The sequence below is a fragment of the Rana temporaria genome, chromosome 13 (assembly GCF_905171775.1).
Source record: "Rana temporaria chromosome 13, aRanTem1.1, whole genome shotgun sequence".
NCBI classification, from domain to species: Eukaryota; Metazoa; Chordata; class Amphibia; order Anura; family Ranidae; genus Rana; species Rana temporaria.
The window spans coordinates 36,430,414-36,447,420 of NC_053501.1; the positions used below are offsets into that span (position 1 = coordinate 36,430,414).

The 17,007-nt window shown below is 44.1% G+C and overlaps 1 protein-coding gene across 2 annotated transcripts in view; it reads left to right on the plus strand.

The window, feature by feature from the left end:
* The first annotated feature begins 16,722 nt into the window (after window positions 1-16,722).
* LOC120921123 (COP1-interactive protein 1-like) overlaps window positions 16,723-17,007 on the plus strand; it is a 66,312-nt gene continuing 66,027 nt past the window's right edge. The window contains exon 1 of one of the 2 annotated variants that reach the window (XM_040333790.1): window positions 16,723-16,952. In XM_040333790.1, the coding sequence (XP_040189724.1) occupies window positions 16,892-16,952 (61 nt within the window). In that variant the 5' untranslated portion in view covers window positions 16,723-16,891. The remainder of the gene's footprint in view (window positions 16,953-17,007) is intronic. The other variant, XM_040333789.1, reaches the window with a different exon arrangement.

Below are 17,007 nucleotides of genomic sequence, written 5' to 3' on the forward strand. Positions count from 1 at the left end.
ACATTTACAAAGGTGTAGTAGTTTCAGGCATTAGTGTATAGAATACAGTTCATCCGATTCGACTTCCGGGGGGGGGGGGGGGCGTCACTGGCTTGGATGTTGGTCCACAATCTGGCCGTCCTCCGGCCGCACAATGCTTCTGGTTGGCTGGGACAAGGATTGATGGTGCACACGAACTGCGTAACTTCCGGGTCGGGTCAGCAGGGGGTGCTTTGCGTTCAGAGCATGCGTGCTTCTTCCTCAGGCTTCACTCAGTGACGCCGCCGCCCCCCCCCCCCCCCCATCCGAAAGTCGGAGTGGATGAACTGTATTCTATAAATGTATTCTGAAGCTACTACACCTTTTGTGAGTGTATCTATAACTATTGTTTACTATTAAAGTTTACCTACTGCACTTAGCTGACTTTCTTGATCTGAATATTTGTTTTGGGTTTGTGACTCCAAGTTATGAAGCCAGTGGTTTAATATTTTTGGGAAATATATAGTATAATGAAAAGGTGATTAGGAAATATGTACCAAACATCAGTTGAGATGCTTTTTGGGAGCAACATGAAGCAACATTCAAGGGCCAATGAGAACTACTGCCCTTTATAAAGGAGTAAAGAAATGGTCAAACATATACAGTGCCTTGCGAAAGTATTCGGCACCCTTGAATTTTGCGACCTTTTGCCACATTTCAGGCTTCAAACATAAAGATATAAAAGTGTAATTTTTTTTTTTTGAAGAATCGTGTGAAATGTATTTAATATTTCAAACTTTTTTAACAAATAAAAAACTGAAAAATTGGGCGTGCAAAATTATTCAGCCCCCTTAAGTTAATACTTTGTAGCGCCACCTTTTGCTGCGATTACAGCTGTAAGTCGCTTGGGGTATGTCTCTATCAATTTTGCACATTGAGAGACTGAAATTTTTGCCCATTCCTCCTTGCAAAACCGCTCGAGCTCAGTGAGGTTGGATGGAGAGCGTTTGTGAACAGCAGTTTTCAGTTCTTTCCACAGATTCTTGATTGGATTCAGGTCTGGACTTTGACTTGGCCATTCTAACACTTGGATATGTTTATTTGTGAACCATTCCATTGTAGATTTTGCTTTATGTTTTGGATCATTGTTTTGTTGGAAGACAAATCTCCATCCCAGTCTCAGGTCTTTTGCAGACTCCATCAGGTTTTCTTCCAGAATGGTCCTGTATTTGGCTCCATCCATCTTCCCATCAATTTTAACCATCTTCCCTGTCCCTGCTGAAGAAAAGCAGGCCCAAACCATGATGCTGCTACCACCATGTTTCACAGTGGGGATGGTGTGTTCAGGGTGATGAGCTGTGTTTTACGCCAAACATAAAGTTTTGAATTGTTGCCAAAAAGTTCGATTTTGGTTTCATCTGACCAGAGCACCTTCTTCCACATGTTTGGTGTGTCTCCCAGGTGGCCTGTGGCAAACTTTAAACGACACTTTTTATGGATATCTTTAAGAAATGGCTTTCTTCTTGCCACTCTTTCATAAAGGCCAGATTTGTGCAGTATACAGGGACTGATTGTTGTAATATGACGAAATTCTTGCCCCGTGTGTACAGGGCTTAAGCGACCCAACTATGCACAAATACATAGGAACTGGGTGCAGGAAAATGGCAGCAGGTGCTCTGGATTGGGGAGTCAAATTTTGAAATATTGGGCTGTAGCAGGAGGCAGTTTGTTTGCCGAAGGTACAATACTGAAACTGGCAACAATGAAGCATGCTGGAGATTCCTTGTAAGTTTTGTGCTCCATTTCTGCAAATGGAGTTTGAGATTTGGTCAGGTGTCCTCGATGCTTAGAAATACAGGCACATACTTATCCATCATGCCATTGCCATACAATCAGGGTGGCGTGTGATTAGCCCCAAATGTATTCTGCAGCAGGACAATAACCCTAAACATACAGCCAATGTCATTAAAGTGGATGTAAACCCACTCTTGTCAATTCTAAACTACTGCCATAGTGCTGATCTATAAGGATATAGATGCCTTCTGCATGTATCCTTACCTGTCAAATGTCTCCCCTCTATCTGTTATAAGAACTGAAAAACTGCTGATTCTGTGGGTGGGTCTGTTGTCTGGAGCTCTGTGGGTGGAGTTGTAATGTCAGTAGACTCCCCGCCCTCCTCTACACTTCCCTTAGACTGAATTCTACTATGATCACTAACATCCAGTCAAAATCCATAAAAGTAACCACATGACTTCAGAAAAGGAGTGGGGGTGGGAATTAAAAAATAATGCCTGTCTCCAGGCTAGTGCATGAGATATGTAAATAACCTGTCATTCACAGCAAGGGGGCGGAACGGACTAAGGTTTTTCTCTGTAAGTGCGTTTTATTTCACTAAACAATAAAAGAGGATTGCTCAGAGCTGGATTAACTCTGTATTGCAAGACTGGGCACAGATGATAGGAAATCTTATACTGTACATTGTGACATAAAAAAATAAAAAAATGTTCGGGTTTACATCCACTTTAAGAACTATCTTCAGCGTAAAGAAGAAAAAACAGTCCTGGAAGTGATGGTTTGGCTCTCACAGAGCCCTGATCTCAACACCATTGAATCTGTCTGAAATTAGATGAAGAGACAGAAGGATTCGAGGCTGACTACATCCACATAAGATCTGTGGTTAGTTCTCCAAGAATTTTGGGACATCCTACCTGCCGAGTTCCTTCAGAAACTATGGGCCAGATTCTCAGAGCAAGTACGCCGGCGTATCTACTGATACACCGGCGTACTTTCAAATTTTCCGCGTCGTAGCTTTAGTTTGAATCCTCAAACCAAGATACGACGGCTTCTGGCTTCGATCTGACAGGCGTACGGCTTCGTACGCCTTCGGATCGTAGGTGCAATACTTCGGCGCCCGCTGGGTGGAGTTTGCGTCGTTTTTTGCGTCGGGGTATGCTAATTAGCTTTTTCCGTCGATCCACGAAGGTACGCGTGGCCGTGGCATTCTCTTACGTCGTCACTAGTCGGCTTTTCCCAGCGTATATATTTTTTTTTTTGCGTAAGTCGTCCGTGAATAGGAAAGGACGTAACTCACGTCAAAGTTCAAAAAATGACGTCGCTGCGACGTCATTTCGCGCAAAGCACGGCGGGAAATTTCAAAACGGAGCATGCGCAGTTCAATCGGCGCGGGGACGCGCTTCATTTAAATGAATCACGCCCCCTACCCGCCCAATTTGAAATACGCGCCGAGAAATACACTACGCCGCCTCTTACGGCGTAACTTATGGTGCAAAATCTTCCTGGATTCGATTTAGAGCCAGGTAAGATACGGCGGCATAGCGTATCTCTGATACGCTGCGCCAGGGCAATTCTTTGTGAATCTGGCCCTATGTATAAGTGTACCTAGAAGAATTGATGCTGCTTTGAAAGATCACTAAATATTGATTTGATTAGGATTTCTCTTCTGTTCGTTTACTTTCCATTTTGTTAATTCATAAAAATAAACTCTTAACACTTCTATTTCTGAAAACAATCTACATTTACAGTACTTTACCACACCTGCCTAAAACTTTTGCACAGTACTGTATATTGATAGCATTAAAGTAGAACTCCATTACAAATATTAAAACTAACTTTAAAGAGGAACTGCAGTCTGCTCACATAATTTGTAATAAAAACATCTTTGCCATTCTGAAGTTTCCCTCCAACCACTTTGCATATTATTTTATATATACTGTGATTCTGTGCTTGCCAAATATGCTGCAGAAATCTCCCTCCACTGAGTCTGATGCATCCATTTTAACTGTTGGCAGCTGAAGCTTCTGCCTGTTCACTCCCTGGATTTATACAGACACACAGAGGCACACCTCCAGCTCCTGCAAGCTTCTGATTGCCCACCTATGACTCCACCCCTCGCTTCCTGGCAAACTTGCACGAGAGTTAGAGATGTCAATAAGCCTAGGGATTTTTTCCAGACAAGAAATCAGGAAGTGGGCTGTATAGGGTATTAACTGGCAGACAAAAAATGTTTTTACTATCAAAGTTAAAACAACAAGGGCAGAAGATTTAATAAATTGAAAGTTAAAAAATGACTGAAGCTTGCCATACTCTGATTGAAACTTGGCCGGTCCCAGCAGGGAAAATGATGGAACAGAATTTTAGTCCTATATATTATTTTACATTTACCTGCTGTAGTTGTGCCACAAGTATTCATTTAATTATTATTTCTTCTGCCCGGGCAAAACAAGTTTCATTTTCCTGGCAAAAGCACAATAGTATCTTATATTAACTGAGAGCTGTTTTGCCTTCCGCTTTGGGAAATGTTCTTTAACTAAAATTACAAAACTATTTTTTTTTTTCAGTTTGCATATTATGTCCTGCCAAATTCTATTTAAAAGGGGAATGGCAAGACGTGGCAGTTAGACTAAAAAGTATAAATTAATCAATACGAGACTGTAGGGCTGCCCATAGAAAATGTCTATGAAAACCCAAATCTGACCTTGTAAAAGTGATAGTGACATCATCACTGTGCTGTGCATAGCCTGCCGCAGACAGCAGAGCTGTGGGAGGGGCCAGCAGACCCACCCACTACAGGCTACCTGTAGAAAACTATAGGAGGGGGTGGAGACTAGACCAGCCAGCCTGCACAAGGAGAGGAAGCAGCAGTGATTGGTCTTTATTACAGGAATATCCGGCACAGAGGCAAAGTTTCACACTGGACAGATCTAGAGGAAATACACAAAGCACTTCATAACTCTAGTAGAATCACACATGCTACTTGTATTTAGACAATATTTGTTCATCCTGGTGTTCAGCTTTTACATTTTGGGTGAAATGGGGAAATGTTTAGAACATCTGTCAGGTTTTATTGCTGTCTGGCATTCCATCAATTTCTGCTTTTTACCAGATGTGGAAGTTAGGAAAAACAGACAACAATAAAATCAGACAGAGGTTCTAGCATTTCCCTACATAACTTTAAAGAAAATGTTCACTTCTGTGTTGCTGTTAGGCCCTCGTAACATGGACGGACCTGTCCGCTGGAAACGGTCCGCCCGGACCGTTTTCAGCGGACATGTCCGCCGGAGGATTTCTGTCTGGTGGTTGTACACACCATCAGACAGAAATCTGCGCATACGCGGTGACGTGGCCGCGCCGTCGCCGCGACCGATGACGCGGCGACGTGCTGCGGCCCTGGAAGTTCATGCTTCCACGCATGCGACGCATGCGGGGATGGCGGCCGATCGGACATGTACGGTGAGTCTGTACAGACGACCGATTTTGATCCGATGAAGTGTACTCACCATCGGATCAAAAATCCGCGCCGAAATCCCATCGCGATGACGTGTCGCGCCGTCGCCGCGGGTGATGACGCGGCGACGTGCGCGACGCTGTCATATAAGGAATTCCACGCATGCGTCGAATCATTACGACGCATGCGGGGGATTGATTCGGACGGATTGATCCGCTGGTCTGTACAGACCAGCGGATCAATCCGTTGGGATGGATTCATGCGGATAGATTAGAAAGCATGTCTTCAAATTTTTATCTGCTGGAAATTTATCCCAGGGGATAAAAATCCGCGGAAACAGATCCGCTGGATTGTACACACCAGGGGATCTATCCGCTGGAGCCGGTCCGCGGATCAATTCCAGCGGATGGATCCTCTCGTGTGTACGGGGCCTTAGAGAGACGTACCCTCACGTCCTGTCCTGTGAGCATTGGGGGTAGCCTAATTGAACAAGCTGAAGTTAGAAGCTGATTGGCTACCATTCACAGATGCACCAGATTCTCAGTGTACCAATTCTAGTAAATCTACCCCATTCTGTTTACCAAACAAGAAGTGAGGGAATCTCTAAATGAAGCCTCTAACAAGAATAAAATCTCACATGTGTTCTAAACCATCTGCAATCTTTGCCAAACTAAATTTAAAACAAGTTTACGGCTAGATTATATGAAAACTACAGCAACCCAAGACGAGACTCATTTACTGAACAAGCTTGCTAGTGGAGGATAGTGTTCTGGTTTACAGACTAATGCCGCGGACACACGCTCGGAATTTCTGACAACAAATGTTCGATGTGAGCTTGTTGTCGGAAAATCCGACCCTGTGTAGGCTCCATCGGACATTTGCTGTCGGAATTTCCGACAACAAAAATTTGAGAGCTGGTTCTCAATTTTTCCGACAACAAAAGTTCTTGTCGGAAATTCCGACCGCGTGTACACAATACAACGCACAAAAATTTTACACATGCTTGGAATCAATTTGACGCATGCTTTGAATCATTGAACTTCATTTTTCTCGGCTCGTCGTAGTGTTGTACGTCACCGCGTTCTTGATGTTCGCAGTTTCCGACAACATTTGTGTGACCATGTGTATGCAAGACACGTTTGAGCGAACATCCGTAGGAAAAAAATCCACGGTTTTGATGTCGGAATGTACGATCGTGTGTACGCGGCATTACAGTCTAGTGACAACATCAGGAGGTTAGAGCAACCCTGATGGCTATTGGAGGCCCGGGTGGGATACTGGTGGCCTGGTTACCATTGTTAAAAGCTATAGTTGGCGCTATATAAATCCTGTATAATAATAATAATATAGGAGGCCTGGTGAGTTTGCAGTGAATAAGTGTTGCCCTTGCTGCCTTGTAGGCTACAGGAAGAATCCCAAAAGACTGAGAGAAAGAAAACCAAGGGGGATGGGATCCTTGGACCAACTCATGTTGGGAAGCATAACTCAAAATTAAAGACTGAGGGGTAGATCCTCAAGAAAAAAAAAAACAGGCGTATCTGTTGATACGCCGCGTAATTTCAAATTTTGCGCGTCGTATCTTTGTTTTGGTATCCACCAAACAAGATACGATCCGACAGGCGTACGCCTTAGTACGCCGTCGGATCTAAGATGCAGTTTTCGGCCGCCGCTGGGTGGCGTTCACGTCGTAATCCGCGGCGAGTATGCAAATTAGCTATTTCCGACGATCCACGAACGTACGAGCGGCCGTCGCATTCTTTTACGTCGTTTCCGTTCGGCTTTTTCCGGCGTATAGTTAAAGCTGCTATCTGGTGGCGTAGTCAATGTTAAGTATGGCCGTCGTTCCCACGTATAATTTTGAAAATTTTTCTTCGTTTGCGTAAGTCGTCCGTGAATGGGGCTGGACCCCATTTACGCCGAGTTCACGCCGAAAACAATGACGTCCTTGCGACGTCATTTGGAGCAATGCACCCTGGGAGTTTTGACGGACGGGGCATGCGCAGTTCGGCGCGGGGACGCGCTTCATTTAAATGAAACACGCCCCTACTCGCCGCATTTGAATTCCGTGCCCTTACGCCGCGAGAGATACACTACGCCGCCGTAACTTACGGCGCAAATTCTTTCTGGATTCAAACCAAAGCCAGGTAAGTTACGGCGGTGTAGCGTATCTCAGATACGCTGCGCCGATGCAGATCTTTGTGAATCTGCCCCTGATGCTTCAGTTTGAGAGCTGGCGAAGGCCTGACAAACCCGTGCTGGGGAAAAATACATTTGCAGAAACCAAAGCATAGTAAAAACATATCAGAAAAAAATTGACAACCTCAACATGACCATGGTCTGTAACTAAAGCCACGTAATGTGCTAAAAGCAATGACAAAATTAAAGTATTTAAAATCTACGGACATTAGATCGAAATGTGAGGGCATAAGGAAGCCAAGATAATTCCATAATACTGCACATTAATGGCTGAGAAAAAATGGTATTATAATACATATGAAATATAAAATATCAATTATTACCTTCTGCACAGTCAATTAGAGAGCATGAGCAGGAAGTTTGCCCCAATAGAAGATGAAGACAAGATCAAGGATGAATTATATGAGAAACTTGAAAGACATCTATCAACATTTCTAAAAATGGAACATAGTGATGAAAAGCAATGACTGGATGGAAAGCAGTATATAAAGAGTACAAGGACACGTAATTAAAAATGTGTCTGCAGTTTTTGATAAAACATTATTAACCTTGGTCGAGTTGTATCACTGTCTTCAGCTCGCTGGATGGATTCACCCTCTTGTTTGGCACTGGTGACCATTTACAGTACAGACCAAAAGTTTGGACACACCTTCTCATTCAAAGAGTTTTCTTTATTTTCATGAATATGAAAATTGTAGATTCACACTGAAGGCGTCAAAACTATGAATGAACACATGTGGAATTATACATAACAAAAAAGTGTGAAACAACTGAAAATAGATTTCATATTCTAGGTTCTTTAAAGTAGCCACCTTTTGCTTTGATTAATGCTTTGCACACTCTTGGCATTCTCTTGATGAGCTTCAAGAGGTAGTCACCTGGCACAGCACCCCATCACTCTCCTTCTTGGTCAAATAGCCCTTCCCCCGCCTGGAGGTGTGTTTGGGGTCATTGTCCTGTTGAAAAATAAATGATGGTCCAACTAAACGCAAACCGGATGGAATAGCATGCCGCTGCAAGATGCTGTGGTAGCCATGCTGGTTCAGTATGCCTTCAATTTTGAATAAATCCCCAACAGTGTCACCAGCAAAGCACCCCCACACCATCACACCTCCTCCTCCATGCTTCACGGTGGGAACCAGGCATGTAGAGTCCATCCGTTCACCTTTTCTGCGTCGCACAAAGACACAGGGGTTGGAACCAAAGACATCAAGTTTGGACTCCTCAGACCAAAGCACAGATTTCCACTGGTCTAATGTCCATTCCTTGTGTTCTTTAGCCCAAGCAAGTCTCTTCTGCTTGTTGCCTTTCCTTAGCAGTGGTTTCCTAGCAGATATTCTACCATGAAGGCCTGATTCACACAGTCTCCTCTTAACAGTTCTAGAGATGTGTCTGCTGCAAAAGGTGGCTACTTTGAAGAACCTAGAATATGAAATATATTTTCAGTTGTTTCACACTTTTTTGTTATGTATAATTCCACATGTGTTAATTCATAGTTTTGATGCCTTCAATGTGAATCTACAATTTTCATAGTCATGAAAATAAAGAAAACTCTTTGAATGAGAAGGTGTGTCCAAACTTTTGGTCTGTACTGTATATGCCAAAAACCTAAATCTAAAATGTTTGAGTTGCCTCAGAAACTGGAGATGGGAAAATCTTCAAACTGGTGTAGCACTCTCCTAGTTAGGTTGCTAGTAGTATTGAGGAGAATTTATTATTTGTTTTTTTCTGTAGCCATTAAAGCAAAGTTTGATGCCTTTTGCTGTTCTGTCCTTTGCTAGTTGCAGGTTAGACTGTTTCCCCCTGGTTTATAGTTTCAAAGTTTAGTGGGTTGGAAGAGACAGATCCTCAACTTGCATATTCATACAGCCTCAGCCAATCCCTCGTAGCCAAAATGACCAGTAGAGGCTGAGGTGTGTATAAATAAAATGAGGAAAGCAGTGAGTACAAGCATGAAAGACATCCTAGGGAATTTCCTGGTTAACTCTTGGAGAGACTGCTCCAGATTTGCTTTTCCAATGGAGTCCCCTGAGCTGTAGTTCACTCATCACTAGTAGCCTCAAGAGGGGTTTCGCCCTGAAGAGACAGTCAAAGTCAGAGAGTGTCCTCCATTACATTTTTCACTAAATCTGGATTATTTTCTGTGACTCCACCCTCCTCCAGGACCTTCAGTATAAGTCATAATTACCTATAGGGAGGCCCATAAGGCATACATTAGAGGGAAATTAATCTCAATTGAAGCAGGGAAAAAAAAGACAAGAAAATTAAACATGAAAAAATTAACATCTGAATTATTTGAACTGGAACAAACGCATAAAGAGCGAGGAGAAAACGAGGTATATCAAGAAATAGTGATAAAGAGGGCCCAGCTCAGAGACTTGATGAAGGTAGAAACAAGGAAGATATTCAAAAATGTCAGAAAAGAGAGGTATAAATGGGGGAACAAACCAGGGAAATATCTAGCCAGAATATCAAGGGAAAAAAAATAAAAAATTACATAGAAAAAATAAAAAACCAAGACGGCCTTATGAAATACAAGACATCTGAAATTGCGGAAGCTTTCCAGACTTATTATAGTACATTATATTCAATAAGAATCAACGAAACTCAAGAGCAACAAAACATTAGAATAAGGAAAATCAAGGAATACCTAAAAGAAGTGAACTTACCTAAAATAACTCAAAACGACAGGGAATCCCTGGATGCCTCTATAACTCAGGAGGAGATTTATAGAGCCCTCCAGGAAACACCGGGTGGTAAGAGTCCAGGCCCCGACGGCTTGCCGATTAAATATTATAAAAAATTTAGAGAACTTTTGGTCCCAGAGATGTGTAATTACTTCAATAAAATAGGAGAGGAAGAGGAAATAAGAAAAGAATCGCTGCTAGCAAGTATTTCTATAATCCCTAAAACAGGAAAAGATGGAACGTTGTGTTCTAACTATCGACCAATAGCATTGTTAAATGCAGACCTGAAGGTTTATGCGAAAATACTAGCAACTAGGATAAAAAGTTTAATGCCGGAATTAATAAATATAGATCAGGCAGGCTTTGTAACAGGCAGAAGAAGGGAGAGATAATAGCATAAGGACCCTGCTTGCTACTACAACAGGATCAAAAAAAGAAACCCCCCAGTCGTACTCATGTCTTTAGATGCTGAAAAAGCATTTGACAGAGTCGACTGGGGGTTTATGATGGAAACTTTACAAAATATAGGTCTGGGACCAAGGTTTTTGAAATGGGTAAAAAACCTATATAGCCACCCGACGGCAAGGGTGAAGGTCAATGGGAGTATGTCGTCTGCGTTCGAAATGAAAAATGGAACCAGACAGGGGTGCCCGCTCTCACCCCTCCTATATGTAATAGCACTGGAACCACTGTTAGCAAAAATCCGGGAAAACCCGGACATAGGGGGGGTGAGAGTGGGAGACGATGAACATAAGGTGGCGGCGTACGCAGACGACATACTCCTATATCTGACTAAACCTAGAGTTTCCCTCCCTAACGTTATAAAGGAAATAAAAAGATACGGTGAACTTTCCAACTTTAAAATAAACCCGATAAAAACAGTAATCCTAAATGTGGGGATAGAAAAAAAAGAAGCAGAAGAGCTTCAGAAGGATTTCCCATTTACATGGGAAAAGGAAGCTATTACATATTTAGGAATAAAGATCACACCAACAGTTGAAAAACTCTACATAGCCAACTTTATCCCCTTAATTAATGACATTAACCAAGACTTGAAAAATCTCGCAAGAAAACACATCTCCTGGATAGGTAAGATAAATGCGTTTAAAATGATGATACTACCGAAGATAACATATAAACTTCAAATGCTCCCAATAAAGATACCGCAAAGCTTCTTTAAGGTAATTAAAACAATAATCTTGAAATATATATGGGCAGGTAAAAAGGCCAGAATAAGCTATACACAGTTGAGCTTGAAAAAAAAAGGAGGCGGGTTGGGGCTCCCCGACATAAAAAGATATTATTTTGCCGTTAATTTAGCTAGGTTAATAGAATGGACAAACACACATACCAAAAAAAAATGGGCACGTATGGAAGATAAAATAAGTAATGCACAACTAAACAGAAACATTTGGATACCACCTAAGACGAGGAAATTGGGCACAAACACACATAGTATAACAAAGAATGTTTTTAAAATATGGGACACTTTATTTAGACGGGAAAAATGGGAGTATAACTCTCCATTAATCCCATTAGCAGGCACAAATTTCTTCCCACCAGGCAATGGAACACGTTTCGGAAAGCAATTGGGTGAGAAAAAATTAAAAGATATTGTCACACGGGGAAAAATAAAAGCAAGACAGGATATAATAGTGGGAGAAGGGGATCAACGGATGAGTGAATGGGAGTATTTACAGTTAAATCACTTTGTGAGCACACTACCACAACCGATTCGGGAAGAAAAAACATTAAACCCAATAGAAAAAATATGCAATATAGATGGGCCACTGACACATGGTATATCAAAAGCATATGGAATATTAACGGAGCTCGAGACCCAGGAAACACTGCCCTGTCTAGAAAAATGGGAAAGCGATTTGGGTAAAAAAAAAAAAGGGGGAAGAAAGAGGGGGGAAAAAAAAAAAAAAAAGGGGCTAGTCAAGTCAGCGTATTAAGTAAGTAGTTAGACTTGTTAAACGTAAAAAGCATAACTAAAGGTTCAAAAAATGACAAATTTGCAACTGTTTAAAAAAAAAAAAAAAAAACCCACGCATGATGCGAAGCCACTAGAGAGACGTTAAGGGCGGTCTAACCGTGAGCAAGTCTCGCTGTCAAGTGTGAGCGGAGTCTGAAGTGGGAAAAAAATAAAAAAAAAAAAAAAGAAAAAATTACCTATAGGGGTGAACTCAGGCATGTTTGTATCCTAGTCCATTGTTTCTCAACTTCACTCCTCAAGGCGCCCAACAGGTCATGTTTTCAGGCTTGCCATTATTTTGCACATGTGATTTGATCAGTTTCACTGCCTTAGTAATTACCATAGACGTTTCATCTGAGGGAAATCCTGAAAACATGACCTGTTGGGGCGCCTTGAGGACTGGAGTTGAGAAATGCTGTCCTAGTCTGAACTCACAAGAGCGAGCCCACCAGGAAGTTGTCACTATACTGGGCCAATCATAAGTGTCCGAGGCATGCCACAGCTACATATATACACATCTTGGCAGGCTTGCTCAGGTGGGTTCAAAGTAAGACCTGAACATGCCCAAGTTCATCCCAACTTACCTACAACCCCACTCCTCTTTATTGTGAGACTTACATAGGGCCACTTACGGGTCCATTCACCCCAGTGCACTGCAATAACAACCCAGCATTTATCACTTGCACACCTGAACATGTGGCAACTCATGTACACTGCTGAGAAATGTTGTTTTTTGGTCTGTTGTGGTGCACTAGACTGGGTTGCCTGAACATGATGATGCACTTTAATGTGCATGTGTTTAACACACCACAGTAAACTAAGCTGGTGTGAGTGGCCCTAAGGCCAAACTTAGATTGGTGTATTATGGTGATGTGGGTTTTCCTGCTCTGTGGTACCTTTTATTTTAAACTCCAACCCTCCCTACAGTAGCAAGCAATGCTCTGCACTGCAATGCAGTTATGGAAGCAGGCTACTTTAACAGCAAATCTTAAAGCAAGGATTTGCAAGGCATTAACATGTGCATTAAGACAATGCATAATTTGAAGGGGCATACAGAATCTTTAGGGCTCATTTACACTAAAAGAGACGTTTGGGAATAACAATATATATCAGTGACGGCTGGTGCCCAATATTTTTTGGAGGCGCAAACAAACAAATAAAAAAACAATTGCAGCCTCACTGTGCCCATCATACTCAGCTACTGTGCCCATCAATTGCAGCCACTGTGCCCATCAAACGCAGCCACTGTGCCCATCAAATGCAGCCACTGTGCCCATCAAAGGCAGCCACTGTACCCATCAATTGCAGCCACTGTGCCATCAATTGTCACCACTGTGCCATGCCATCAATTGTCGCCACTGTGCCATCAATTGTCGCCACTGTGCCAACAATTGTCGCCACTGTGCCATGCCATCAAATGCAGCCACTGTGCCATGCCATCAAACGCAGCCACTGTGCCATCATTTATCGCCACTGTGCCCATCAATTGTCACCACTGTGCCATGACATCAAACGCAGCCACTGTGCCATCAATTGTCACCACTGTGCCCATCAATCGTCACCACTGTGCCATGCCAAACGAAGTCACTGTGCCATGCCATCATACGCAGCCACTGTGCCATCAATTGTTACCACTGTGCCATCAATTGTTACCACTGTGCCATCAATTGTCCCCACTGTGCCCATCAATTGTCACCACTGTACCCATCAATTGTCGCCACTGTGCCCATCAATAATCAATTGTAGCCACTGTGCCATCAATTATAGCCACTGTGCCCATCAATTGTCGCCACTGTGCCATCAATTGTTGCCACTGTGCTATGCCATCAAATGCAGCCACTGTGCCATGCCATCAAACGCAGCCACTGTGCCATCATTTATCGCCACTGTGCCCATTAATTGTCACCACTGTGCCATGCTATCAAACGCAGCCACTGTGCCATCAATTGTCACCACTGTGCCATCAATTGTCACCACTGTGCCCATTAATTGTCACCACTGTGCCCATCAATTGTCACCACTGTGCCATGCCAAATGCAGCCACTGTGCCATGCCATCAAACGCAGCCACTGTGTCATCAATTGTTACCACTGTGCCATCAATTGTTACCACTGTGCCCATCAATTGTCGCCACTGTGCCCATCAATTGTCGCCACTGTGCCCATCAATAATCAATTGTAGCCACTGTGCCATGAATTATAGCCACTGTGCCCATCAATTATAGCCACTGTGCCCTGTAAAATGCTGCCACTGTGTCCTGTAAAGCCTGAGGGCTGTAATCGGAAAGCCTATCAGAGCCGCTGGCTTTGATAGGCACTTCCAAAGCCAACCAGCTGACGTTATTCAGATGGCCGGCGCTCACCAGGGGGCCGGCCATCTGAATAGTGGGTGGCAGCGACAATACATGGATTCATGTAATGCATTAATCTATGTATTGTATTTCAGTGGCGGTGCAGGAGAGAGAGGGGGCGGCGCTCCTGCGCCCTCTATGGACGCACCGCCACTGATATATATACATTATACTGTATATACTCGCCTAGGTGTATGCAGCATTGATCCAATATCCTGTCCCCCGCCACCTTTAAGACTGACAATTGATCGATCAAACACTGCTGACTGCTCAGTTTTCGGTCTTCAGTGAGCAGAGAGCCGGGGACTGTCAGTCTTCGGCTCTCTGCTATGCCCTGGCAGAGCTCGCTGGAGTGCTGGGCTGTGAAGAGGGCCGTTGCGGCTGGCTCCCGCTCTCGGTGGTGCACTGAGAGGCTGAGTCAGATGCCAGTCCAGGCATCTGGGTGGATCCCGACTTTAACCACTTCAATACCAGACACTTTCGGCCATTCCTGCCCAGGGCAATTTTCAGCTTTCAGCTCTGACACACTTTGAATGACAATTGCGCGGTCATGCAACACGTACAGTTTTTTATAATTTTTATAATTTTCTTCCCACAAATAGAGCTTTCTACTGGGCACTGATTGACAGGTGATTTGCACAACTGAGGGGGCTGTGCTGATAATCAATGTGCTGATTATCAGCACAGACCCCCCCCCCCCTCTGACAGGGAGAGACGCCGATCGGCTCTCCTTGTCAGTGTAAACCGAGAAATTCAGCTTACCAGCACTTCCTGGTTCACACGATGATCAGCTGTGATTGGTCTCTGCATTGCATTGCATGAATCTATCTATTGTCGCCGCTGCTGCCTACTATTCAGGTGTCTGGCCCCTTGTCGAGCGCCGGCCACCTGAATTACAGTGGTGGGGGTGTTTTGGAAGTGCCCGATTAGAGCCGTCGGCTCTAATAGGCGTCCTGATTAGAGCCTGTGGGCTCTTATAGGCTTCCAAATTGTTAAACAGCGGACACACTGCTGTGCATTCGCTGTTTAAGTAGTCCTGTGTTAGAGAATCGCTTCCCTAACAATGACCCGCCTCTCAGCCAATCAGGTGCACCGGGTTTGGTTTACGGTCACCTGATAGGCTGAAGCGACAGGCGCTGTGATTGGATGCCTATCTGGCGTCCAGTCATAGCAGAGATGACATGAAGAGAACAGGAGAAGACATTGAGGACTTGGAGGGAGCGTGGAGGACTGCGCTGACCCGAGAAAGGTAAGTGCTGGGCAAGGGGGGCAAACTGCCTGTATTTGATGGGGAAAACTGCCAGCGTTTGATGGGGCAAACTGGTGACATTTGATGGGGCAAACTTGCGGCATTTCATGTGACAAACTGGCGGCAATTGATGGGCACAGTGGCTGCGTTTGATGGCACAGTGGCGGCAATTGATGGGCACAGTGGCGGCAATTGATGGGCACAGTGGCTGCGTTTGATGGAAGAGGACGGGAGAAGACATCGAGGACTTGGAGGGAGCGTGGAGGACGGCGCTGACCCGTGAAAGGTAAGTGCTGGGCAGGGGGGGGGGGGGGCAAACTGCCTGTATTTGATGGGGCAAACTGTCGGCAATTGATGGGGTAAACTAGCGGCATTTTATGGGGCAAACTGGCGGCATTTGATAGGGCAAACTGGCGGCAATTGATGGGGCAAACTGGCGGCAATTGATGGGCACAGTGGCTGAATTTGATGGCACAGTGTCGGCAATTGATAGGCACAGTGGCTGTGTTTGATGGGCACAGTGGCGGCAAAAGATGGGCACAGTAGCTGAAATTGATGGGGGTTTTTTTCAGTTTGTTTGAGCCCCCCCCAAAAAAAAAAAAAATATGGAGTACCAGCTGCCACTGGGTTTAGGTGTTATTTGGTGACAAGATTGGTGAGGGGGAAAGTGGTGTATGGCTTTATATGTTATGGTTAGTATTTTGAATTGAATTGGCTGAGCGATCGCGAGCCAGTAAAGGGATTGGCGGATCAGTAAAAAATAAAAAATGCCCAAACACCTACAATGTGGCGTTTTTGGTACCCATATGCGAGAACCCTATAAAGTTTCTGAACCTAAAGTTACTCTTTAGAAAACAAGTTTGGGAACCTGCATAGAATGTTAACAAATATAATTACTATTCTGTATTTAAATGAATTGCCTTTGAGGCGTGAATAAAGAGATGAGGACCCTTTAAAAGTGTTACTATGGGGCCCCATGATGATACATAGTTTACAGCCGCTTCTGCTAAGAACTTCCGGGCACACATTGTAAAGTGTATGCTGCGCCAGATAAGCACCCCTTTCCAGATAGACTTAGTACGGCCACTAAAGCTGAAGGACTGTACCATTGCTTTAAAAAAAGGGGTGTGTACTGAAAGCCGCGTCCGGTTGCCTTGGTAACAGTCAGCGGCGCGCTAGCTGGGTTTGCTCCCGGAAAGTGATAGGAGCCTCTGGGACAAGAGAGGAGATGGCCTCGGTACCGGAGAGCAAGGGGGTGTCGGTGGTTCTGCTTCACTTCATGGAAATAGGTGAGAAATCACAGCCCGGGACCCGCCCAGCCATCACCGCCCGGTGTACATTGAT